The 25,063-nt window shown below is 34.1% G+C and overlaps 6 protein-coding genes across 8 annotated transcripts; 4 read left to right on the forward strand and 2 right to left on the reverse strand.

The window, feature by feature from the left end:
• The first annotated feature begins 1,734 nt into the window (after positions 1-1,734).
• Positions 1,735-2,838, forward strand: LOC125845005 (peroxidase 5-like). Its single transcript, XM_049524376.1, is given in 3 exon segments — positions 1,735-1,977; positions 2,073-2,456; positions 2,458-2,838. Coding segments are annotated over 3 exon segments (1,008 nt in total).
• Positions 2,839-5,617: 2,779 nt separating this feature from the next.
• LOC125844931 (peroxidase 5-like) lies at positions 5,618-6,715 on the forward strand. The gene is made up of 2 exons (XM_049524297.1): positions 5,618-5,860; positions 5,951-6,715. The coding sequence occupies exons 1-2, from the start codon at positions 5,618-5,620 to the stop codon at positions 6,713-6,715; spliced, it is 1,008 nt and encodes a 335-aa protein (XP_049380254.1).
• Positions 6,716-8,135: 1,420 nt separating this feature from the next.
• Positions 8,136-13,359, reverse strand: LOC125844593 (peroxidase 5-like). 3 transcript variants are annotated; one of them, XM_049523907.1, is made up of 3 exons: positions 13,104-13,359; positions 12,702-13,017; positions 8,136-8,783 (listed from the first exon to the last, which is right to left on the reverse strand). In XM_049523907.1, exons 1-3 carry the CDS (start codon positions 13,335-13,337, stop codon positions 8,335-8,337), a joined length of 999 nt encoding a protein of 332 aa, XP_049379864.1. In that variant the 5' UTR covers positions 13,338-13,359; the 3' UTR covers positions 8,136-8,334. The 3 variants fall into 3 exon arrangements, with proteins under 3 accessions (XP_049379864.1, XP_049379865.1, XP_049379863.1); XM_049523908.1 differs by lacking the exons at positions 12,702-13,017; positions 13,104-13,359 and adding an exon at positions 9,186-9,434 and having other exon boundaries at positions 8,136-9,099; XM_049523906.1 differs by lacking the exon at positions 8,136-8,783 and having other exon boundaries at positions 12,123-13,017.
• Positions 13,360-15,378: 2,019 nt separating this feature from the next.
• On the reverse strand, positions 15,379-16,601 carry LOC125844594 (peroxidase 5-like). Its single transcript, XM_049523909.1, has 2 exons — positions 16,359-16,601; positions 15,379-16,272 (listed from the first exon to the last, which is right to left on the reverse strand). Exons 1-2 carry the CDS (start codon positions 16,599-16,601, stop codon positions 15,508-15,510), a joined length of 1,008 nt encoding a protein of 335 aa, XP_049379866.1. The 3' UTR covers positions 15,379-15,507.
• Positions 16,602-19,505: 2,904 nt separating this feature from the next.
• Positions 19,506-21,704, forward strand: LOC125845613 (pentatricopeptide repeat-containing protein At3g53360, mitochondrial-like). The gene has a single exon (XM_049525166.1). It carries the CDS (start codon positions 19,590-19,592, stop codon positions 21,696-21,698), a length of 2,109 nt encoding a protein of 702 aa, XP_049381123.1. The 5' UTR covers positions 19,506-19,589; the 3' UTR covers positions 21,699-21,704.
• A 1,427-nt stretch (positions 21,705-23,131) lies between these two features.
• LOC125846024 (11 kDa late embryogenesis abundant protein-like) lies at positions 23,132-24,849 on the forward strand. Its single transcript, XM_049525491.1, has 3 exons — positions 23,132-23,218; positions 24,052-24,140; positions 24,687-24,849. Exons 1-3 carry the CDS (start codon positions 23,132-23,134, stop codon positions 24,847-24,849), a joined length of 339 nt encoding a protein of 112 aa, XP_049381448.1.
• Positions 24,850-25,063: the final 214 nt, after the last annotated feature.

Consider the following 25,063-nt stretch of genomic DNA (forward strand, 5'->3'; position numbering starts at 1 on the left):
AACTGTTCAAATACATGTCGATACACATGTCAGTGGTCTTTCTAAAAGTTTTTTGTGTCACCGAATGACACCTGAACTCTAGTTATAGTATTACTTTGATAATTATGTGACCTGATAATATTGTGGACATGCGTACTTTGGATGTCTTAATAGGTCCATAGAGTTTATGCGATATCGGAGTTCAGTGTTCGTCGGAGCTAAATAGCTTGGTTTGCCGGAGTTATCGTCACAACGATGTGAGTATGGTTCATGATTTGGAAGTAGTGGGATGGGGTTTTGTTAGTGACAGATTTCGGAGATGGAGTAGTGGGCTGGGGTTTTGCTAGTGACTGATTTCAAAGCTAAATAGCTTGCTTATACGTTGGGGGTTTGCGTCGGTGCGTGGTGAAAGTTTTATTGTTGTTCAACGGAGCTTAGAACTCACTGGTTGAGTCGTGTGAAAGATTCATTATTGTTTGACGGAGCTTAGAGCTCACTGGTTGGGTTTTGTTTTCGTCGGAGTAGTGGGCTGGGGTTTTGTTTGCTAGTGACGGGTGGTGGAAGGTGATCAGTGAGCTTCCCCAGAAAACCAATGATCATTCATTTTTTGAATTAAAAAAAAATCTAAAAATTACCCAGCTCTTTACTTACTTTGGCACCAAGTAAAAGTTTATGTAAACAAAGTCACTAAATTTCAAAATACAAGTAAGATGAAAATCAAACATGTATTTACAAATTAAGAAAGCTATCATAATGAGTTGACATATAACATAAGGGCCATGCATAAAGATACTGGCAACCAACTAATGAAATAAACAAGCTAATTCAATCTCCAAGTGGGATTTGTTTTACCTTTTAACTAAGTAGCTAATGAAATAAACAAGCTAATTCAATCTCCAAGTGGGATTTGTTTTACCTTTTAACTAAGTAGCTAATGAAATAAACAAGCTAATTCAATCTCCACAAGGATGTTTTTTTACCTTTTAACTAAGTAGCTAATGAAATAAGTAGCTAATGAAATAAACAAGCTAATTCAATCTCCACAAGGATGTTTTTTTACCTTTTAACTAAGTAGCTAATGAAATAAATAAGCTAATTCAATCTGCAAGTGGGATTTGTTTTACCTTTTAACTAAGTAGAAAGGATGTGTAAGGCGCTGTATTTAATTAAGATCACAAGGTTAAAAGATATTCGTTTCTTTTCATAAACTCTGTTTCTTTGTTTTTTTTTTTACCCTCCCTAGGAGCTCCCACCCCTTTTTGCTCTCTTGGTGACTCGAACTCGCAACCTTCGGGTTGGAAGTGAGGGGTGCTTACCATCCGAGCAACTCCCTCTCGTCTCATAAACTCTGTTTCAATTCAAACTACTTCACATAAATTTAATTATAGCACAAGTGATTCCCAAGGAAATAGAATAGTTCACAATTCACACCACTCGAATTGTTAATCTTTTTTTCTATTTTTGTTACTTTTTTTTTTCTATTTCTAGAGCAACTAGTAAAAATTATGTAAAAAGAGTGTCAACCTATTCATGGATGCCATAATGTAGTAGTTGTTGAGTTTTTCAAAGGTCAGACAAGCTCAAGAATACATCTAAAATGTACAGTTGGTATTATATACAAACAATCATGTTTTAAAAAGAATTGTTTTGTTCCTTAAAGAATTTCTCAAACTATAAATACTTCAATATGTTCCTAAAGTTATATCCATCAATTACTAAGAAAAAACCAAAGTGTCTTTTGAGTCAAAATTAAGAATGGATTCCAAAGGCATCAATCTTTCAGCTCTTGCACTTTTTGCTTGCCTCATTTTATCATTTTCATCGTCCATTTTTGCTTATCGAACACCATATTGGCCATCGATTAAAGTAGGTTACTATAGATATACTTGTCCCTATGCCGAACATATTGTTCAAAATGTTGTAAACAGAGCCGTCTCTCGTAATCCAGGCATTGCTGCTGGCCTTATCAGGTTACATTTCCACGATTACTTTGTCAGGGTACGTACAAATTTAATGCTAACATTTTTATTTTCTTAATTTGATGATTGCATTATATTCTTATAACGGTTTCACATATCCTGTACTTTAATTAGGGGTGTGATGCATCTGTGTTATTGGATGGACCAAATACTGAGAAGGAAGGTATTCCCAACAAGAACAGTTTACGAGGTTTTGAGGTGATTGATGCTGCAAAAGCTGCACTTGAGGCTGCATGCCCTGGAACTGTCTCGTGTGCAGACATCGTTGCCTTTGCTGCTCGGGACAGTTCTTTCAAAGTTGGGAGAGTATACTATGATGTCCAAGCTGGACGTCGTGATGGTCGTGTTTCTATTGACTCTGAAACATTGACTAATCTTCCTTCTCCTTATGTCAATGCCACGGAACTCATCAAGAGTTTTGCAAGCAAAGGTATGTTGGTTGATGAAATGGTGACCCTTTCTGGCGCGCATTCCATTGGTATTGCACATTGCGGGGTTTTTTGCTAGCCATTTGTACCCTTAAAACAATCAACAAAATCTTCCAATTGATCCTGAATACGCGGACTTCTTGAAGTCTATTTGTCCACCAGAAGCAATTACAAATGGGACGGGAGCTGCTAATCCCGCGAACCTTGATGCCCTGACACCAAACAGGTTGGATAACAGATATTACTTGGCTTTAAAGAGTCAAAAGGGACTTATGATTTCCGATCAGGCATTGATGGCAAACCCGACAACAGCTAAATTGGTGAACTACAATGCTAGATTTGGTTCCCTTTGGTCAAGGAAGTTTGCAGCAGCAATGATCCATATGGGTACCTTGGATGTCCTCACAGGTCGAAATGGAGAGATCAGAAGGAACTGCCATTTCGTCAACTAACATCTCTATCATTTGCCTTTGACAAAGTTTTCAGTATTATTCTTTCAACTTCTCCATCCTATTCAATTTGCAAGGATAGTCCAATTATTTCTGTTTTTTTTCTTATTTACAATGTTTGTTCAATTGTATTTATTTCCCCCCAATATATGTCTGTTGATTGAAAAGATTTTCTAAAAATATATTTTTATAAATGATTCATGCAGTTTATGTTTGAACAAAAATTAGAAGCAGACCATTTTCTTTCTAAATTTATCATGTCAAATCATTATAAGCAAACACTTCTAGCATGTTGCGAGGCACTAAGCATGAAATATGACTGCAGAATTTTGTCGCTGCAATGCAACCCAAAACTGAGGCCAAGCTATATGACTCGTTTATGTATTATGCCTATAGAGATTCATAAACTGGCAAACTCACTCACAGTGTATCTTGAAACCTCTTCTATCAGATACAAGAATACAACTAGCCTATCGAGGATTACCAAGTATATATATATAATGATTTTAGTTTCGCTTGAAACAATGTTGAACATTATAAAAAATAAAACGAAAAAAAGAAAAAGATTTTTAATTAAACAACTCAAATCTTCATATTAATAAATATAGTTTTCGCATCAACATCCAATGTGATGTACTACAAACAAATGTCTAACCTCTTATTAAATAGAACTAATCCTTACTCTTATAAACAATAATATTATTATATAAATTTATACGCTTAATGCATTTTTAAGAGTATGCACTAAACATAAATAGTATACAAGAACCAAAAAAAGAAAATTCAAAATTAATTAATATTGTGTGCATATGTTTATATATTTAAGGACCTCTTATTATAATTGTTTTTAGGCCATTAATTTTATTGAGACGCCTTTGTAATGGTTAGAAAACTGTTCAAATACATGTCGATGCATATGACAATGATCTTTTTAAAAGTCTTTTACGTCACTGAATGACATCTGAACTCTAGTTATAGTATTACTTTGATAAATATGCGAACTGATAATATTGTGCCACATGCATACTTTGGATGTCCTGACATGTCAAAATGAGGGATTAGAACCTGATCAGTCATTTCGTAAACTAATTAATATTTCTATATTTTGTCTTCGAGAAAGTTTTCAGTATTATTTCAACTTATCCATGCTATTCTATTTGCAAGTATGATTCAATTATATATTTTATCCCAATGTTTGTCTTATTAATCGAAAGTATTCTTTTTTTTGAATAATTCTTTTATAAATGATTCATCCAGCTTATGCTGGAACAAAAATTAAAAGAAGAGCATCATCTTTTTATATCTATCATGTCAAATCATAAAAATAATAATTAATCTTGATATAGAAGCGTACTTGAATCTATGAGAATAAAATGAAATTCTTTGATTAAAATAGAGGGAGTATTATTAAACTCATAAGATATGCAAAACTCAATTGCAAGTGACTTATCGTTCTAATTTCTAGATCTAGGAAGAAATGCTGGGTCCAGATGCACGAAAGGATGCGTAGGAAGATTGAGAAACTGAACAATGGAGTGACAGAATATTTTGAAATGAATCTCACTCATTGTACTGTTTAGGAAACTTTTCAAATACATGCTGGTACTGGACATGTGCATGAGAGATTTTTCTAAAATAGTCTTTTCTTGTCTGTCAAACAAAGGGGAATTGCCAAGGCAACAATTCCTTCTAACTTAATCAGTATTCACAATGTAGTCCTAAGAGTTTCAAGAGTTTTAGTTAGGGGGAGAATTTGTGGGACACAAGTGACATGTTATCACTTGTGTGAACCTCCTTGTATTCCAAGTGAATTGGTTGAGGTTATTTCTTTTGTACTTTCATGTTTATATAGTGGATTGCTTATCTCCTTTGTGGATGCATGTAGGTCGATTGACCGAACCACTTTAAATCTTTGTGTCTTTTGGTACATTTCTCGTTTGTCTTCTTACTCATGGTCCTTCAAGATTTGCTTTGCTAGCTTCCGCATGACACCTAATTATTTCAATCCTAACATTCTTAAGCTAAAAGTGGGAAGAATCAAGATTGTTTCTTGTTTATAGAATAGTTTGTGGACAAATTAAAGTGACTAATAAAAAAAATCAGAATACCTTGACTAACAAGATGTATGAGGAAGTCAAACCTGTATTTACAAAATAAGAAAGCTATCATAATGAGTTGACATATAACAAATGGGCATTGCACAAAGATACTGGCAACCAACTAATGAAATAAACAAGCTAATTCAATCTACAAGTGGGGTTTTTTTAATCCAGTACTATGGCACAAAATACTGTGCACTCAAAAAATAAAATTATAAAACAGAAATTTACCTTAGTTAGGTTCTCTCAAGCACAATAATACTCCCTCCGTTTCAGTTTATGTAACACAATTTGTTTTTAGTTTGTTCTAAATAAAAACATATTTCTAAAAGTATGCATTTCTTTCTTAAACTTCATGTCGATTCAGAGTACTCTATCCCATAACCTGGAACGGAGGGAGAGATTAGTAATACTAATCTTCCATTCCTATGACTCTTATGAGCACAATTTCACTCTTACTTACATTCCATACACAGTAATTGATAACTATGGAATTTTTCAAAGGTCAGACAATTAGCTTAAGAATACTTCAGCTAAAGAGTTAGTGCTAAATTAGAGGTACTCATGTTTTCAATTATTGTTCCTTCAACGAATTTCTCAAACTATAAATACCCCCAATGTGTTCATAAATCATATCCATCACTTGATTAATTAGAGAGCCAATTAATTAAGAAAAGATCAATATGGATTGCAAAGGCATCAACCTTTCAGCTCTTGCACTTTTTGCTTGCCTCATTTTATCATTTTCATCGTCTATTCTTGCTTATCGAACACCATATTGGCCATCTATTAAAGTAGGTTACTATAGATATACTTGTCCCTATGCCGAACATATTGTTCAAAATGTTGTAAACAGAGCCATCTCTCGTAATCCAGGCATTGCTGCTGGCCTTATCAGGTTACATTTCCATGATTGCTTTGTCAGGGTACGTACTAATTTGAGGCTAATATTTTTATTTTGTTAACTTAATGATTAGATTATCTTATAATGAAAACGTGTCATATGGTTTAATTAGGGGTGTGATGCATCTGTGTTATTGGATGGACCAAACTCCGAGAAGGAAGGTATTCCCAACAAGAACAGTTTACGAGGTTTTGAGGTGATTGATGCTGCAAAAGCTGCACTTGAGGCTGCATGCCCTGGAACTGTCTCGTGTGCAGACATCGTTGCCTTTGCTGCTCGGGACAGTTCTTACAAAGTTGGGAGAATATACTATGATGTCCAAGCAGGACGTCGTGATGGTCGTGTTTCTATTGACTCTGAAACATTGACTAATCTTCCTTCTCCTTTCGTCAATGCCTCGGAACTCATCAAGAATTTTGCAAGTAAAGGTATGTCTGTTGATGAAATGGTGACCCTCTCTGGTGCGCATTCTATTGGCATTGCACATTGCGGTGTTTTTGCTAGCCGTTTGTATCCTCAAAACAATCAACAAAATCTTCCAATTGATCCTGAATACGCAGACTTCTTGAAGTCCATTTGTCCACCAGAAGCAATTACAAATGGGACGGGAGCTGCTAATCCCGCGAACCTTGATGCCCTGACACCAAACAGGTTGGATAACAGATATTACTTGGCTTTAAAGAGTCAAAAGGGACTTATGATTTCTGATCAGGCATTGATGGCAAACCCGACAACAGCTAAATTGGTGAACTACAATGCTAGATTTGGTTCCCTTTGGTCTAGGAAGTTTGCAGCAGCAATGATTCACATGGGTACTTTGGATGTACTCACAGGTCGAAATGGAGAGATTAGGAGGAACTGTCATTTCGTGAACTAACATCTCTATCATTTGTCTTTGAGAAATTTGAGAATTTTTTCGGTATTGTTTCAACTTCTCCATCCTATTCAAGCTGCAAGGATGGTTTATTGCGAGTCCAATTGGTTTTGCTTTTTTCTTCACATTGTTTGTTCAATTGAATTGTATTTGATTTTCTCCCAATGTTTGTCCAATTGATTGAAATATTTTTTTGTAAACAGAAAATGGTCAAAAATGTCCTTAAACTATGCAAATTGAACAAACATAGCATACATTGTTATTCAGATTTGTATAACATTGAGACAAGTTCAATCTCAAGCTATAAAAGATCCATCTCCTGGAATAGTTTGATGCATATACAGATTTGAGAGAAGATGAAGAGATTGGGAAAAACATAAAAACTAAAAAAATAGGTAAAACAGACTCAAAATTGTTGTATTACACCACGTGATAACACTTGACAGGTTGATAATATGTATTCAATAAGCACAGTTTTACTTGAATATATATGTTCAATATATAGGTACAAAATCTAAGTTATGGTATTCAAATGAAACCTTTTTCATAAATTTGAGATAATATCATTGTATTCCGCCTAATGATCTATTTTAATGGAAGCTTGTAATCTTTTGATTGATCTTTTGATACAAACATACTTGTTGTAATGCAGTAATGATGATTTTGATGATCGACAAACCTACTAAAGGGACTTGGTACGGATTAAGGTTGTAATAACTGAATCTTGTCTCGTGTTAGTGGAGTTGTTGGTGAAGTCCTACAATTAGTCATAATTATTTCCGTCTTTGAGCAAGAAGGTTTCTAGATAAACATCTTGTGTTCCTTTACGCTAAGATGTGTAGATTGTTCTTAGACACTTAGTGGATCGACACAAGCAATCAATACTCCAACTTTTTAGAGAAGTATGGCAATAACAACACCTCTAGATTCAGAATCCTTCATCAGGTCCTACTCCGAGTCAAAACAATCTTGGGGCACAAATTTAGTTCAACGGAATGTAGTTGGAGTTGGAACATTGTTTGTCTTGTCACGGAAGCCTACAAACTCAACTCAGAAGCACCATGGTAATGTGAACCAATCCAATAGACAATGAATGGAAGCTTACAGACGGGAACTACTTACCTAATCGAGGCAAAGCTGGAGCTGGGGACATGATGAAAATGATTGACAGGATGCGAATCCCTACCTTTCGAATCAGGGCAAAGAAAAACTCAGGATGGCACTTTGACCCTCCTTAGTTCACTCATTTAGGAACATCTTGAAGGTTGTTGAACCAGGTTAGACGCCCCGGTTTCAATACATAATTTGCATGAGTAATTACAATTATACTAGTAATCTTATGTCTGTAGTTGAAGCTAATTATACAAACTCTATCTGGTCTGCTATTTTTTTTTCCAATAACACATATGAACTTCATGAATCATTTATAAAATTATTCAAAAAAATATATGTCAATCATTAATTAGGCAAACATTGGGGGGAAATCAAATACAATTCAATTGAACAAACAATGTGAAGAAAAAATAACAATTGGACACGCATTGAACCATCCTTGCAGCTTGAATAGGATGGAAAAGCTGAAATAATACCGAAAAATTTCTCAAAGGCAAGTGATAGAGATGTTAGTTCACGAAATGACAGTTCCTCCTAATCTCTCCGTTTCGACCTGTGAGGACATCCAAAGTACCCATGTGAATCATTGCTGCTGCAAACTTCCTAGACCAAAGGGAACCAAATCTAGCATTGTAGTTCACCAATCTAGCAGTTGTTGGGTTTGCCATCAATGCCTGATCTGAAATCATAAGTCCCTTTTGACTCTTTAAAGCCAAGTAGTATCTGTTATCCAACCTGTTTGGTGTCAGGGCATCAAGGTTCGCGGGATTAGCAGCTCCCGTCCCATTTGTAAGTGCTTCTGGTGGACAAATGGACTTCAAGAAGTCTGCGTATTCAGGATCAATTGGAAGATTTTGTTGATTGTTTTGAGGGTACAAACGGCTAGCAAAAACACCGCAATGTGCAATACCAATGGAATGCGCGCCAGAGAGAGTCACCATTTCATCAACCGACATACCTTTCCTTGCAAAACTCTTGATGAGTTCCGTGGCATTGACAAAAGGAGAAGGAAGATTAGTCAATGTTTCAGAGTCAATAGAAACACGACCATCACGACGTCCAGCTTGGACATCATAGTATATTCTCCCAACTTTGTAAGAACTGTCCCGAGCAGCAAATGCAACTATATCTGCACACGAAACGACTCCAGGGCATGCAGCTTCAAGTGCAGCTTTTGCAGCATCAATTACCTCAAAACCTCTTAAACTGTTCTTGTTGGGAATACCTTCCTTCTCGGAGTTTGGTCCATCCAATAACACAGATGCATCACACCCCTAATTAAAGTACAGGACACGTTATCGTTATTAATCTAATCATCAAGTTAACAAAATAAAAATATTAAGATTAAATTTGTACGTACCCTGACAAAGCAATCATGAAAATGTAACCTGATAAGGCCAGCAGCAATGCCTGGATTACGAGAGATGGCTATGTTTACAAAATGCTGAACAATGTTTTCGGCATAGGGACAAGTATATCTATAGTATCCTACTTTAATTGATGGCCAATATGGTGTTCGATAAGCAAGAATAGACGATGAAAATGACAAAATGAGGCAAGCAAAAAGTGCAAGATTTATGCCTTTGGAATCCATTTGAGACTTCAAAGACAGTATGCTGTTTTCTTAGTAATTGGATTTTCTCAGTTGATGGATATAACTTAGGAACAAATTGATGTATTTATAGTTTGAGAATTTCTTGAAGAAGTCTATAATTACAAAACGTGCTAGGTTGTATATTACCAACTGTTTGAACTATTCTTGAGCTTGTCTGACCTTTCAAAAATTCCATGTACAACTACCATCTTATGCCAATTGTCATCCATGAAATAAACAGTACTTCATTTGAATCGCTATGGAGTTTAAGAAATATAGAAATGAAGAGACTTTCGAAATTTGTGGTCTTAAACATGTTATAAACCTTTTAGAACTTGTACCCTTAATAATGTTATTACATTTTTGTGATTATAATTGAAGTTTTTCATTAAGCATAAAATTGCAAATATATATGTCGAGAAGCTAATAAAGTCGCGGACCCTAGTGAGTCTTTTTGTAACTCCTAACAGCAACTTCATAAAAGGCTAAAGGTCCAATCCAACTAGACAAGAGCCAAATACCTTCTATAAGGATCAAATACGGCGAAGGCAATTTTTAGTTGCAAGGATTGGAATGTATGTGTCTTATGCTTTGGTTCCCCTTCCCTCTTTTTTGTAAACAGTAAATTGTTTTTAGATCTAGAATGTGACATTCTTTCTGGAACGGATGGAAAATGAAAGTGTCTCACAAATTGAAATAAAGAGACATTTGACTTCAAATTAATGTCTTGTGCCATGGTACTAGAAAAAAAAAACCACTTGGAGATTGAATTAGCTTGTTTAATTCATTAGTTGGTTGCCATTACATATGACTTTCCATATACTTGTACTTTATCTTGTTAGTATTAGTCTAAAAACTCCAATCTTCCTATTTTATTACAAGTAGTGTAATAAAATAGAATAATCTTGGTTCTTTTCATTTTGTAAGATTTAAATAAGAAAAAAGATAAAAGGAAAAACTATCAAGTAGATTATATACTTTTGGTATATACGTGCAAAGTGCATAATTTAATAATAATCTATATAAAGTATGTAGGTTCCCTCAATCATTGTCTTCTATACTATTTTCAGAGTGCTCAACTAAGGATGTTGTTTGATACGATAGAGAATGTTTTCCTGAAAAATAAGTGATTACTGGTTCGACAATTGAAATGACAGTCATTTAGAGAGTGTATATGAGTTATTTTGAATTCTTCAAAAAGTGAACAGTTTCCAAGTGGACTTCAGTATAACCATTGTTGAGATGTAATGAACTCATATTGTATTGAAATGGATAATTGGAATTACACGTACAAATATAAGAGTTCGTCATTACAATTACTCCAAACTAGTAACAAATCTTCCGGGGAAGAAAAAGAAACGGAAAGTGTAACTCTGTTGTTTTGATGATCTTCACAAACCATGGGACCTGGTCCAATGAGTCAAGCATGTATCTCTGTGAAACGGGGAACAACTGTAAAACTGCCAGCACGGGAAAAGAGGACAATGTCCTCAACCAATGGGAGGACACTAGGAAGTTTTGTTCAGAGGATAATATAACCTCATTGAAATGAAACAACATAGTTAAGACAATTGAGCACAACTCTTAAGCATAACACAAGCTTCCAAGAACTGCAAGGGACCTGATAGAGTTATCAAGTGTTTTGTTTGTTGTGATTAAAAGATTGTGTCTTATGTGTTTCAACTTGTAAGATCCGTTCCTAATCTATAAAGGAATAGATCGTGTCTTTATTATTTCAGCCAACAATGAGTATAGTTAGAGTTAACTGTGTAGTATATGTGATTGAAGTCTATATTAACTAGAGTTAGTTGATATAGTGGGCAATAGAGCTATTGTTTCAGCTCGTCTTTCTGTAATAGGGGTGATACAGGTTGCAGGATTTAGTCTGTGTACCTTTGATTGGAGTCTGTATACTGTATTCACTAGTTGCTTGAAGATAGTAAAGGCAGTTGGAAAATACTGTTTGACAGGTCGTGATTTTCCTCCCTTTAGCAAGGAGGTTTCCACGTAAAACTCCTTGTTGTTTTCACTATGTATTTTTAGTTTCCTTTACTGCACTTAAGTGTAACAGCGACCCGGTCCCATAGCACGTGGTGCACTCACCTAAACTATCAGAAAGGAATATGGGAGGAAGGTTACCGAATTAATCTAAGCAACTAAGAGATAAAGAGACAACTTCATAGCATAACACCGAATAGATTATTTCCCTCTTTTGTATATAGGCATCTTTCCAGGGTCCCAAATATATTTAACGATTCCTCATTCATAACATTGAGACACCAAGGAATTCCAGTAGAGAGTGAACTAATTGTAGTCCTGAATGATAACATCTTCCAGTTGTTACCAAATTGCGAGTACTGAAGATATATGGATTGACAGTTTTTTGGAATAATAGTTCTTGTCCTCCAAAGAAGGAAAGAACTGTCCCGAGCAGCAAAGGCCGACTGGCCGAGTATGTGAAGATGTGATGGCACAATTGGATTTCACTCTCTCATTTCATTTGTATTTTAATGCCTTCCAAAGAAGGAAAGAACACTTGAATCATGGTGTTGGTAAACAGAATGTCTTATTTGCCTAACAATTTCATAGTGTTTTGACATCCAATTAGGATAGCCTATCAAATGAGGTTAAAGGAACTGTATTTTCTTACCATCCACTTATAAAATATATTCTGAAAACTCCTTTCAATCAATTGGACAAACATTAGGGGAAAAAATAATACAATTGAACAAACAATGTGAAGAAAACAAGCAAAAACAATTGGATAGTTTGAATAGGGCTGGAGAAGTTGAAAGAATACTGAAAACTTTCTCAAAAGCAAATGATAGAGATGTTAGTTGACGAAATGACAGTTCCTCCTGATCTCTCCGTTTCGACCTGTCAGGACATCCAAAGTACCCATGTGAATCATTGCTGCTGCAAACTTCCTTGACCAAAGGGAACCAAATCTAGCATTATAGTTCACCAATCTAGAAGTTGTCGGGTTTGCCATCAATGCCTGATCTGAAATCATAAGTCCCTTTTGACTCTTTAAAGCCAAGTAATATCTGTTATCCAACCTGTTTGGTGTCAGGGCATCAAGGTTCGCGGGATTAGCAGCTCCAGTTCCATTTGTAAGTGCTTCTGGTGGACAAATGGACTTCAAGAAGTCCGCGTATTCAGGATCAATTGGAAGATTTTGTTGATTGTTTTGAGGGTACAAACGGCTAGCAAAAACACCGCAATGTGCAATACCAATGGAATGCGCGCCAGAAAGGGTCACCATTTCATCAACCGACATACCTTTCCTTGCAAAACTCTTGATGAGTTCCGTGGCATTGACGAAAGGAGAAGGAAGATTAGTCAATGTTTCAGAGTCAATAGAAACACGACCATCACGACGTCCTGCTTGGACATCATAGTATATTCTCCCAACTTTGTAAGAACTGTCCCGAGCAGCAAAGGCAACAATGTCTGCACACGAGACAGTTCCAGGGCAGGCAGCCTCAAGTGCAGCTTTTGCAGCATCAATCACCTCAAAACCTCGTAAACTGTTCTTGTTGGGAATACCTTCCTTCTCGGAGTTTGGTCCATCCAATAACACAGATGCATCACACCCCTAATTAAAGTACAGGACATGTTAACCATTATAAGATAATCATTTTAACAAAATAAAAATATTAGCATTAAATTATTAGTACGTACCCTGACAAAGCAATCGTGGAAATGTAACCTGATAAGGCCAGCAGCAATGCCTGGATTTAGAGAGACAGCTCTGTTTACAACATTTTGAATAATGTGTTCGGCATAGGGGCAAGTATATCTATAGTAACCTACTTTAATCGATGGCCAATATGGTGTTCGATAGGCAAGAATAGACGACGAAAATGATAAAATGAGGCAAACAAAAAGTGAAAGATTGATGCCTTTGGAATCCATTGTTAATTTTGAGACTCAAAAGACACTATATGGTTTTCCTCAAGTGATGGATATATAACTTATGAACATATTGAAGTATTTATAGTTTGAGAAATTCTTGAAGAAGTCTATAATTACAAAACGTGCTAGCTTGTATTATTTCAACTGTTTAAAGTATTATTGAGCTTGTCTGACCTTTGAAGAACTCCACAACTACCCTCTTATGTCAATTGTCACCCATGAAAACAATACTTTATTTGAATAGCTACAGAGTTTAAGAAATTAGAAATGAAGAGACTTTCGAAATTTGTGGTTTTAAGCATGTTAAAACATTTGTGTGATTATAATAAACGTTTCTCATTAAGCATAAAATTGCTAATGTAAAGTAAATTGTTTTTAGATTTAGAAATATGACATTCTTTCTGAAACGGATGAAAAATAAAAGTGTCTCATAAATTTAAATAAAGAGACATTTGACTGCATAATTATTAATATGCTTGTTTAATTCATTAGTTGGTTGCCAGTATATATGACTTTCATATACTTATATATATCTTGTTAGTACTAGTATTTCTGAAACTTAGTCTACTAACTCCAATATTCCTATTCTATAACAAGTTGTGTAATAAAATAGAATAATCTTGAATCTTTGCATTTTTTAAGATTTAATAAAGAAAAAATTCTTGTTAGTTAAATATATATATGTCAATATTAGAAGAAAAACTAGCAAGTAGATTTTATATTTAATTTAATAAGCTATATATAGAATGTAGGTTTTCTCAATCATTGTCTTCTATACTATTTCTAGAGTGCTCAACCATAACATATAAACAACCATATCTTAAGAAGAACCAATCTGAAATTAAGGGTGTTGTTTGGAAAAATGAGATTGTATCAAGAATCATGTACAAAAGAATATGAGAACGTCCTCTGGCATCGAGGGAATTGCACGTATAGAGATTCAAAAAAGAATTGATCGTTTTCAGGAAAATAAGTGATTACGCTGGCTCGGGAATTAAGATGGCAACTAAAAGCGCCTGTATGTTTAGTCTTGATATGACTGAAAAATAGAGACAGGATGAAGATGACTGAATTCCAATAGAGGCAGCTTCACTCTAGCAAAAGAGACTTTTAGTGACTTTCCTTTTAAAATATTGCCGCAAAAACATTTAGTGGCAATTAAGGTAATGTTATTGCATTTAGAGTCGCTACAGTCTTTAACTACATTAATATAGTGTGTTGGTTATTATTACCCATATTATATTATTGTGACTAAATATAATATAGCGGCAGTAAACCCTAATAACTTATACGAGTCCACCACACACCATAGGACCAGGTCCTTGTCACAATTTAATGCAGTAAACACTATAATACAAAATAAAAACAAGAAGGATTTTTATGTGGAAACCTCTTTGCTCAAGGGAGGAAAATCATGATCTGCTCCACAAGATTTCTAACTGTTCTTCACTATCTTTAAGCAACAAGTGATAACAAATTCCAATAATCACATAAGGATTAAACTCCTAATCCTACAACTTGTAACAACTCTATTACAGGATTGAGCCAAAGCAATAGCTCTATTACGTACTATATCAACTAAGTCTAGTTAATATAGACTTCAATCACAAGCAAGATGAAACACGCAAGACACAAACTCACAATCAACAAGTAAAGACGCACTTGATAACTCTATCAGGTCCCTTGCAATTCTTGAAAGCTTGTGGTCTTCTTGAGAGACACAAAAGACCCTTTTTGCTTGATTACTTCCAATGTGAGAACTAAGTAGTTTCCCATAAATAATTTTGGCCATAGAAGATCTCTTGTTCCCATACTTGACATTACATATATTCTTTCAGAGGTTCCAGTAAATAATAATAGGCGGAGTCTGAATGATGAGTTTAGTCGTCCACCATTTGTTATCTGGTGTCATTTTAATAACAATAGAATATCAATTGTTACACATTCTCCTCCATATCAGATTCAATAATAGAAGAAAAAGAGGCCATCAAGTCAATCACTTATACAAATATAAGGAAAAAAACTCCAATCAATTGGACAAACATTGGGGGAAAATGAAATACAATTAAATTGAACAAACAATGAAAAGAAAAAACCAATAACAATTGAACCATCCTTGCATCTTGAATAGGATGGAGAATTTGAAATAATGAGGCAAATGATAGAGATGTTAGTTGACGAAATGACAGTTCCTCCTGATCTCTCCGTTTCGACCTGTCAGGACATCCAAAGTACCCATGTGAATCATTGCTGCTGCAAACTTCCTTGACCAAAGGGAACCAAATCTAGCATTATAGTTCACCAATCTAGAAGTTGTCGGGTTTGCCATCAATGCCTGATCTGAAATCATAAGTCCCTTTTGACTCTTTAAAGCCAAGTAATATCTGTTATCCAACCTGTTTGGTGTCAGGGCATCAAGGTTCGCGGGATTAGCAGCTCCAGTTCCATTTGTAAGTGCTTCTGGTGGACAAATGGACTTCAAGAAGTCCGCGTATTCAGGATCAATTGGAAGATTTTGTTGATTGTTTTGAGGGTACAAACGGCTAGCAAAAGCACCGCAATGTGCAATACCAATAGAATGCGCGCCAGAAAGGGTCACCATTTCATCAACCGACATACCTTTCCTTGCAAAACTCTTGATGAGTTCCGTGGCATTGACAAAAGGAGAAGGAAGATTAGTCAATGTTTCAGAGTCAATAGAAACACGACCATCACGACGTCCAGCTTGGACATCATAGTATATTCTCCCAACTTTGTAGGAACTGTCCCGAGCAGCAAAGGCAACGATGTCTGCACACGAGACAGTTCCAGGGCAGGCAGCCTCAAGTGCAGCTTTTGCAGCATCAATCACCTCAAAACCTCGTAAACTGTTCTTGTTGGGAATACCTTCCTTCTCGGAGTTTGGTCCATCCAATAACACAGACGCATCACACCCCTAATTAAAGTACAGGACATGTTAACCGCTATAAGATAATCATTTTAACAAAATAAAAATATTAGCAATAAATTATTAGTACGTACCCTGACAAAGCAATCGTGGAAATGTAACCTGATAAGGCCAGCAGCAATGCCTGGATTACGAGAGACAGCTCTGTTTACAACATTTTGAACAATGTGTTCGGCATAGGGGCAAGTATATCTATAGTAACCTACTTTAATCGATGGCCAATATGGTGTTCGATAGGCAATAATAGACGACGAAAATGATAAAATCAAGCAAGCAAAAAGTGCAAGAGCTGAAAGATTGATGCCTTTGGAATCCATTTTTAATTTTTTGAGACTCAAAAGACACTATGCTTTTCCTCAAGTGATGGATATAACTTATGAACATATTGGAGTATTTATAGTTTGAGAAATTAATTGAAGGAACCATTCTTATGTTACAAAAACAAAACATGATTGCATGTATATTACCAACTACACTAATGTTGAAGTATTCTTGAACTAATCATCTGACCTTTGATGAATTCCACAGCTACTACCTTACTATGTCTTCATGAGTATAAAGGTTGACAATATTTGTTACCATAATTTCTACTACTACTGTTTCATTTTATGTTAGCACTATTGCATATTAGTCGATTCCAAAAAGAATGACGAAGGGCAAAGTAAGGTAGAGCATGAACCTCTTCGGCAGAAAAGTATACTATTTACACATAGTTAAAATTATATTTTTCATGTATATAGTAGATGTTGAAGCCTATATTCAGCTTCTTCGTGTGTTTACTTCTTCATATTTTGAATCTTTATAAAAACATGAGCCGACCCTGAGGATAACATCTTTTAATATTTGAAATTAATTAAACTTCAGATCTTTCATTTTACTCTTAATCACCGACGGAACGCATTGTAATGAAATAAGTACATGAAGAAGCCAATGATGATATTCAACATTTACTATATACATATAAAATAATTTTGACTTTTCATTATATACCATATAATTTTTTAATGAATGTGATTCAGATGAACCTCTTGCACCTCATTAAAATTTGTCATATCCTTTTAAACACACAAAAATCTCATCATGGCATTTTAAATAGATCACTAGTTTCAAAATTCTTTCTTTCTTAAATTATATGTCTAGTCAAATACCCCCACGTAAACTGAGATGGAGAGTTATTACTAGTATTGTGCATAAACTTCATGTTCAGTAAAATTAATAAAATTGAAATGGTAAAATTTTCTGGTTTTAAATCTAGTGTTCATGAAAAAACAAGTTCCACTTGATTAGTTGCTACCCAATATGTGTACCAACTCAATGTGATAGCATTCTTAATTTGTAAATAAGAGTTTGACTTTCCTCTTTCGTTTGTTAGTGGGCCGTTTAGTACGCGGGATAAGATGGATATCTCAATATTAAATTTGAATTAAATTTATATCGTTAACGAAATATAGTATAAATTTAATCTTGAATATTCCATCCAACTTGGAATTGTTTTATCGCACCTCCCAAATGAGATAAATTAGTTTCAGGATATAATTCTGAAATAATTTAATCCATGAACCAAATAATACCTTGGTGTTTTGTGAAATTTGGATTTATTAAATAAAAATAAAAATTCAAGGAAAAATTATGCTTACAAGTTGCATATATTTTATACTTCTAAAGTAGAAAAAGTACCAAGTAGATCAAATTAAGTATATGTTGCAAATTGCATCATCTTATACTATTTTAAGAGTGCTCAACCATAACATAGAAATTACTATTCTTCATTAATGTTTTAAAATTATTATAAATATTTTATTAATTTCAAATTTTGAATTCACTTTTAAATATAAGACTACAAGGATTTGACAGTAGCATAATAACTATCCCCAAAATTAGGGGGGGGGGGGGATAAAATTATACAAAAATTGAGTTTCATCCTATAAACTTCTTCGATCAACAAAAATAGGACAAAAACATTGGTAAATAGCTCAAATCTTCTTTCAATGACTTTAAATTTAAACCACAATATCAAAATAACATCCCAATGAAAGTCAATCATCAATTTGTCAAAACTCAAAAGATTCAATAAGTCGCAAAATTTATTTGTGAGTATTCAAACTTTTAAATATGCCAACAACGATATTTTAAACTCTTTTACTTTAATTTAACAATAACAATATATTTAGTGAAACTTTTCACTTTAATTATTCAATAATATTTAAATACATGATAATAAACATGAATATCACTCTCCGTCAGTTTTTAAACTCTTTCACTTTAATTCAACAACATATTTAGTGAATTTTTTTACTTTAATTCATTCAACAATGTTTAAATACATGATAATAAACATGGATATCACTCTCTGTCAGTTTCTAAGAATAAAAAAAATGAAAGGAAAAAAAACGAAATAAGAGATCACTCATCTTGTACTTTCAGCTATCATAATCACAAATAAACAAATTAATTTTGTTTCCCCTAAATATTTTAAATTAAATATGTACAATATGAGCTAAATGTGGTAAGATATGAAAATATGGACTAATTTTGATTATAAGCTTGGGGCCAAATAATTATCATATTCCCTTGTTCTTAGGACCGCCCTTTAGCTTGTGTTTGTTTTTTAATTTTTTTTTGCAAGATTTTGGTCCTCTTAAGAACAACTTCAGACGTATGCGATTGATATTGAAAATTTGTGTCTTAAGTTCAAAGTATAGTATGTGAATTAACAAATTATTACATTTTGAGGGACAATTAAGATCTCTTGACCCTTATAAATTTACATAAAAGAAGATATATTTTTTCAAATATGTTATAGTAAAAAATAAGATATAATACATCAGTATGTTCTTTAGCTTGATTTCAATTGATACTTATGCCCTACAACTTTGAATGTGCACAAGGAAACACTTAAACTCGTATAAAATTGAACAAGTAGACACACATCTTATTAGACATAATACACGTAAGACGTTAAGTAAAAAGTAAAATTATCATGTATGACGTCACGTAGAAGGAGTGTTTATTTGTTCAATTTTATATAAACTTAAATGTTTATTTGTACACACACAAAGTTGAAAGACGTGTCTATTGAAACCAAGTTAAAAGGTACTTTTTTCTGTATTATCTTGTAAAATAAAACATAATACTAAAAAAAGTAACTATATATAACTTACAAAATCAATATTGATCATTGTAACACCATTTGACAAAATTATGTCATATAGTCTCAAATTTTGAAGAAATTATCTTAGCCTGAAAATTTATTTATCAAAATCTTATTTTTGATTTCACTTTAGTTACTATTACTCTGTTCTTTCATGTCCTTCATTCAACTCCTTCGTGGATGCACAAGCTCAAATTCCCTCTTCAATGGCAAGTCACTCCATGCTCAGCTACTCAAACTTGGGTGCCAAAAAGCTGACATTTTTACAAACAATCACTTGCTCACAATGTACTTAAAGCTCAATCAACTTGATGATGCCCAACAACTGTTCGACAGAATGCCTGAACGAAACATCATTTCTTGGACAACATTGATTTCCACATATTCTCAATTGGGTATGTCTGAAAAAGCTTTGGGTTGCTTTAGATCAATGAATCTTGAAGATGGGTTTGGTCCAAATGGTTATACTTATGTTGCTGCTTTATCAGCTTGTAGTAGTTTAGGTGCTGAAAGAACAGGGAAGGAGTTACATGGGAGGATGTTGAAAACTGAGGAAAGTTTAAATAGTTTTGTGAGTAATTGTTTGGTTAATTTTTATGGGAAATGTGGGTTGTTGAAATCAGCTAGGATTGTTTTTGATGGAATTTTGGAACCTAATTCTGTTACTTGGGCTTCTTTGATTTCTTGTTATTTTCATTGTAGGGAGTATCAAGAAGGATTGAACATGTTCGTGTTGGCATTGAGGGGAGGGGTGATATTGAATGAGTTTTTCTGTGGGAGTGTTTTGGGTGCTTGTGCTGTGGTAAAAAGTTTGCAACTTGGGATGCAAATTCATGGTTTGATTGTTAAGTCTAGTTTGGGGATCGATCAGTTTGTGGTGACTGGTTTGATTAATTTTTACGCTAAATGTGGTCGATTGGAATTGGCACGTCAAGCTTTTGATGAGGCAGATGGACCGGAGTTGCATGCTTGGACTGCGATTATTGGAGGTTGTGTGCAGTTAGGGAGTGGAAGAGAGGCCATTGAACTTTTCTGTAAGTTGCTTTCCTCGGGGTTGAAACCAAGCGAGAGAACATTTTCATCAGTTATTGGAGCTTTTGCTGATGTAAAAGAACTTAGAGTTGGGAAACAGATTCATTCGCGGATTGTAAAACAGGGATTCGACTCATTTAGTTTCGTATGCAATGCTTTGTTGGACTTTTACTCCAAAAGTGAATTATTTGAGGAATCATTAAAGCTCTTTCAAGAAATGAAAGAACATGATGTTGTTAGCTGGAATACGCTAATTGCTGGATGTGTGAGCTCGGGTCGGTATGAAGAAGCTATGAGATTTCTCAGGGAAATGTTGCTTGAGGGTTTCGAACCGAGCCTATACACATACTCAAGCATTTTGAGCATTTGTGGAGATTTACCAGCTATTGAATGGGGCAAGCAAACCCATTGCCGTGTACTAAAGTCTAGATTTGATTCCAATGTGGTTGTTGACAGCGCCCTCGTTGATATGTATACTAAATGTGGACGACTTGGTTATGCACGTAGAGTTTTTGACATCCTTCCCGCGAAAAACTTGATATCTTGGAACACCATGGTTGTAGGATACGCCCAGCATGGGTTTGGGAAAGAAGCTTTGGAAATTTATGGTATGATGCAGAGCAGTGGGGTTAAGCCTAACGACATTACATTTCTTGGAGTATTATCTGCCTGTGGACACGTTGGACTTTTAGACGAAGGACTTCACCATTTTACTAGCATGACTAAGGTGCACGGAATCATTCCAAGGACAGATCACTTAGCTTGTGTAGTCAGTCTATTCGCACGCAAAGGAAAAACAAAAGAAGCTTATCGTTTCATAAAGAGCTTTTCAGGGGAACCGGATAAGGTAGTGTGGCGTTGTCTCTTGTCTGGTTGCAAAGCTAATAGAGACTTTGTCTTGGGGAAATATGCTGCTGAAAAGATTCTAGATATCGATCCTGATGATACTTCAGCCTACATTGTATTATCTAACATTTACGCGGAGTTACAGATGTGGGATGAAACAGCCAAGATTAGGAAACTGATAAAGGCGAAGGCGTTAAAGAAGGAAACTGGACATAGTTGGATTGAATTACAGAACAAAATGTATACATTCTCGGCATGTAATATCATGTCCCTTCAAGAAAGTTATCTGCAGCAAGTTTTGACTGGATTGACAGCCCAATTGTTAGATTCAGGCTATGTCCCTGATCTCATGTTTTCACTGAATTTTGAGGGGCAAGTTATCTGATAACTCGTTATCAGACTACAATGAATCGACAGTGCTGAAACCTCATTATGTGAGAGGTCAACACTCAACAAGGTTAACTCCTTATGACTTCAATATGTCTCCAGCAAACTCGGTCCCAAGCCTGAATAGAGGAGGAGGATTATAGACAGTTGACTAGCAACATAGAGAGTCTAACTACGAAGATTCTCTTCGTAGATGTAAGAGGATTCATATAATCGATCCCAACAAGGTTGCTATTAGGAGTTAGTTACTATTGAGATGTCAACAAATATCCATTCTTGGGCCTACTCCAGTTGACCATCCCCAACACAGTAATCCCCCCTAGGGATCGGGGAGAAATGATTTCGTAGGGCACTTATTTATTTTTTTTAGTTTTATGGTCTTTTCATAAAGAATCTTTCGTTTTTACAGAAATTTGAAAAGATCATTTTCTTCTATTCAAATTGTAAGATGACGAGATCTCATTTTTTCGAGGGTTGACTTGATTTGGCGGCACAAAATTATGTAGGGATTATAATTCTTGAATTATTTGAAACTTATGATTTATTTGGTTCATTATGTTAAGTTAAGAATTTGGAACTTCTAGTAAGCACACAAAGAGGAGTGTCAAATAAATGAATTATTTAATTAGAGGTTTTGAGTTTGAGCTCTGCGTATGGAGAAAATTCTATTGGGAGCGCTATCTCTGAATGGACTTTACAGTGCGAGATTCGAATTTAGTCAGAGCTCCAATGTAAGGTCCGGTGATGGAAAACCAAAAAAAATGTTATATTAATAAACAAGCTATATTTCAACCCATTCAATTTTCATCGAAATTACTAATATAGTCTTGTGGTGTAGTGATGAAACTACTTCACCCTTAATTAGCGATCTTAAATTTAAGCCCTGAGTACAAAGAAAACATATTGGGAGCACCACTTTCGAATAAGACTTATAATGCACAATCCAATTTTAATTAAAACTCTAATACAGTCTTCGAACATCGAATGAAAAACAAAAAAAAATATTTGAATAAAAATAAGTTAGAGATTAATAGGACAAATATTTTTGGGACCAACTTCGCAAATGAACTACACATGGGGTGACTAACTATTGAAACGTGTCAAGCCGTCAATAATCCTAACTTGCTCATTTACCACGTAACGTTACACTTATCGACTTGATGCAACACTTCTTGTTTTCAATGAATTTATCTGAATTTAATATTTTTAATATAAAATATAAATTTAACATAAAAAAATAAATATCAAAAGAATGACGATAATAAATATAAATTCGTTAATATTTCAATTTATAATATTTAAATTCTGAATCAATCTCTTTCCACTTCAATCCCAATAAAAACCCTACAAATTTCTATCTTTTTATAACATCTTGCAAATAAATAGAGAACAAATTAAAACAAGCTTATCATAGTAGAAAAAAATATATATATGCAGAGAGCTAAGGAGAAAGCAGCTAATGCAGCTGCCTCAGCAAAGTCTGTCATGGAGAAGACCAATGCCATCGTTGAAGAAAAGGTATATATACGTCAAATTTCTTTATAATAGTGTCAATTGCAAAATTTTATTCTATAAAACGCATATTTTAGATATTTTGATTTTCATCTCAACTAGCAAATAAATACTTCAACATCAAGAGTACACGTCTAGATACATTGTTTTGAATTCAACTAATAACTAAACACTTTAACATGTTTTCATAGTGTTTCGTGGACATTCTAGGTTGATGTGACGCAAAATTTAAAAGTGGTCTAATTCATATTTTATAAGTTGGAGTGTTTAACTGATGCACTTCAATTAGTTAAAATGTCTAACTAATATTCATACTCAAAATTAAAGTGTATGATTTAGCTAGGCTATAGTCTATCAATTGACTACGTTAATGTGTCTATCTACTTAATTACTTCCTCTGTTTCAATTTATGTGACATATTTCGCTTTTCGAGAGTCAAACAGTTTAAGTTTGATCGATAATTTGCTCATGGAATCTTCAATTTTTTAAAAATAAAATTTTTATATTTATAAACTACATAAAAAGTACTATAAGTCCCTGATAATTTAAAATATTTAAAAGATATATGAAAAATTTATGGTCAAAGATAAACTTGTTTAAATTTCGAAATTCGAAATGTGTCACATAAATTGGGACAGAGGGAGTAGTATATATGCTTATAATATAAGTTGACTGTTATAATAAAATATTGTTTATTTATAAATAATATTTATTTTTAAAAAATTTATACGTTTTAATTATTCGTGAAGTATTCAACTTTGTGATTCTGATACCAATATCAATGACTGAATTTATCATTAATAACAAGCTCGAATTTGTATTAAACATATTTTTGACAGGTGGAGAGAATGAGAACGAAGGACATAGACAAGAAAACAGCTGCTCAATTGAACAAGAAAGAGGCCAAGGACCAAAATGCAAATGCTAGGTATATATATATGCATAAACACACATAAAAAAACAAAAATTACGAATTTAAGTTATATATATTCTCCTTGGTTTGCGAGCTATTACATAGGAGCGGGGGTTTTACCCTGTGCGCACTCAAAGGGTAGCGGCTGCGGATTTCCCTTGTCATCAAAAAAAAAAAAGTTATATATATTATCCGTAACAATAAATTTACGAATGATCTGATTATATAAGTTTTTATTCTATAGGTATATATAACGCTTTGATAGGGTACTGCTACCGTTTAATTTGTGTTTTTTTTTAGTTCTTATAAAAAAGAATAATCTATATGTTTAAGATTATAAATTTAAGAGACTCAGAGTTACACAAATCTTATGATATGTCCAAATATAAAGGTTTCAAAAGGTTTGTTTTTTTCTTTTGTAATAACTACATATCTAGTCAAATAGATTCACGTAAAATGATATAAGGCTATTAATATTGAATTAATAATATAGTCTCAACTTGGAACTATATATATGAACTACTTAAATGAAAGATTTGATATATTTTTTTTCTTTCTTAGGCATGGTGGAGCACAAGGCTACACCACCACCGGAGAGCCGGAATACTCAACAACCGCTTATGATCCAACTAACGATACGATTGGAGGTGGAGGTGGAGGTGGAGGTCCGGCACTTTTCGACCATCCAACTGTAAAAACTCAAGATCCTAGTTTTCCTTGCTGATTCATGATAACTAGCACCATTAATAATATAACATGCATAACAATAATAATAAGAATGAATGATTAAATGGTTGAATGGTTGTTACCTATGATCGGGAGAATTGATTTTTTAGGTCAGTATCGATCATATTCTTGAAAATACATATTATTACCATTTGCTGTTCTAATTGAATGAACGACTATCTAGGTTATTATCTTCTGAGAGACCTAATAAA

This window comes from Solanum stenotomum, chromosome 11, assembly GCF_019186545.1.
Source record: "Solanum stenotomum isolate F172 chromosome 11, ASM1918654v1, whole genome shotgun sequence".
Lineage (NCBI taxonomy): Eukaryota > Viridiplantae > Streptophyta > Magnoliopsida > Solanales > Solanaceae > Solanum > Solanum stenotomum.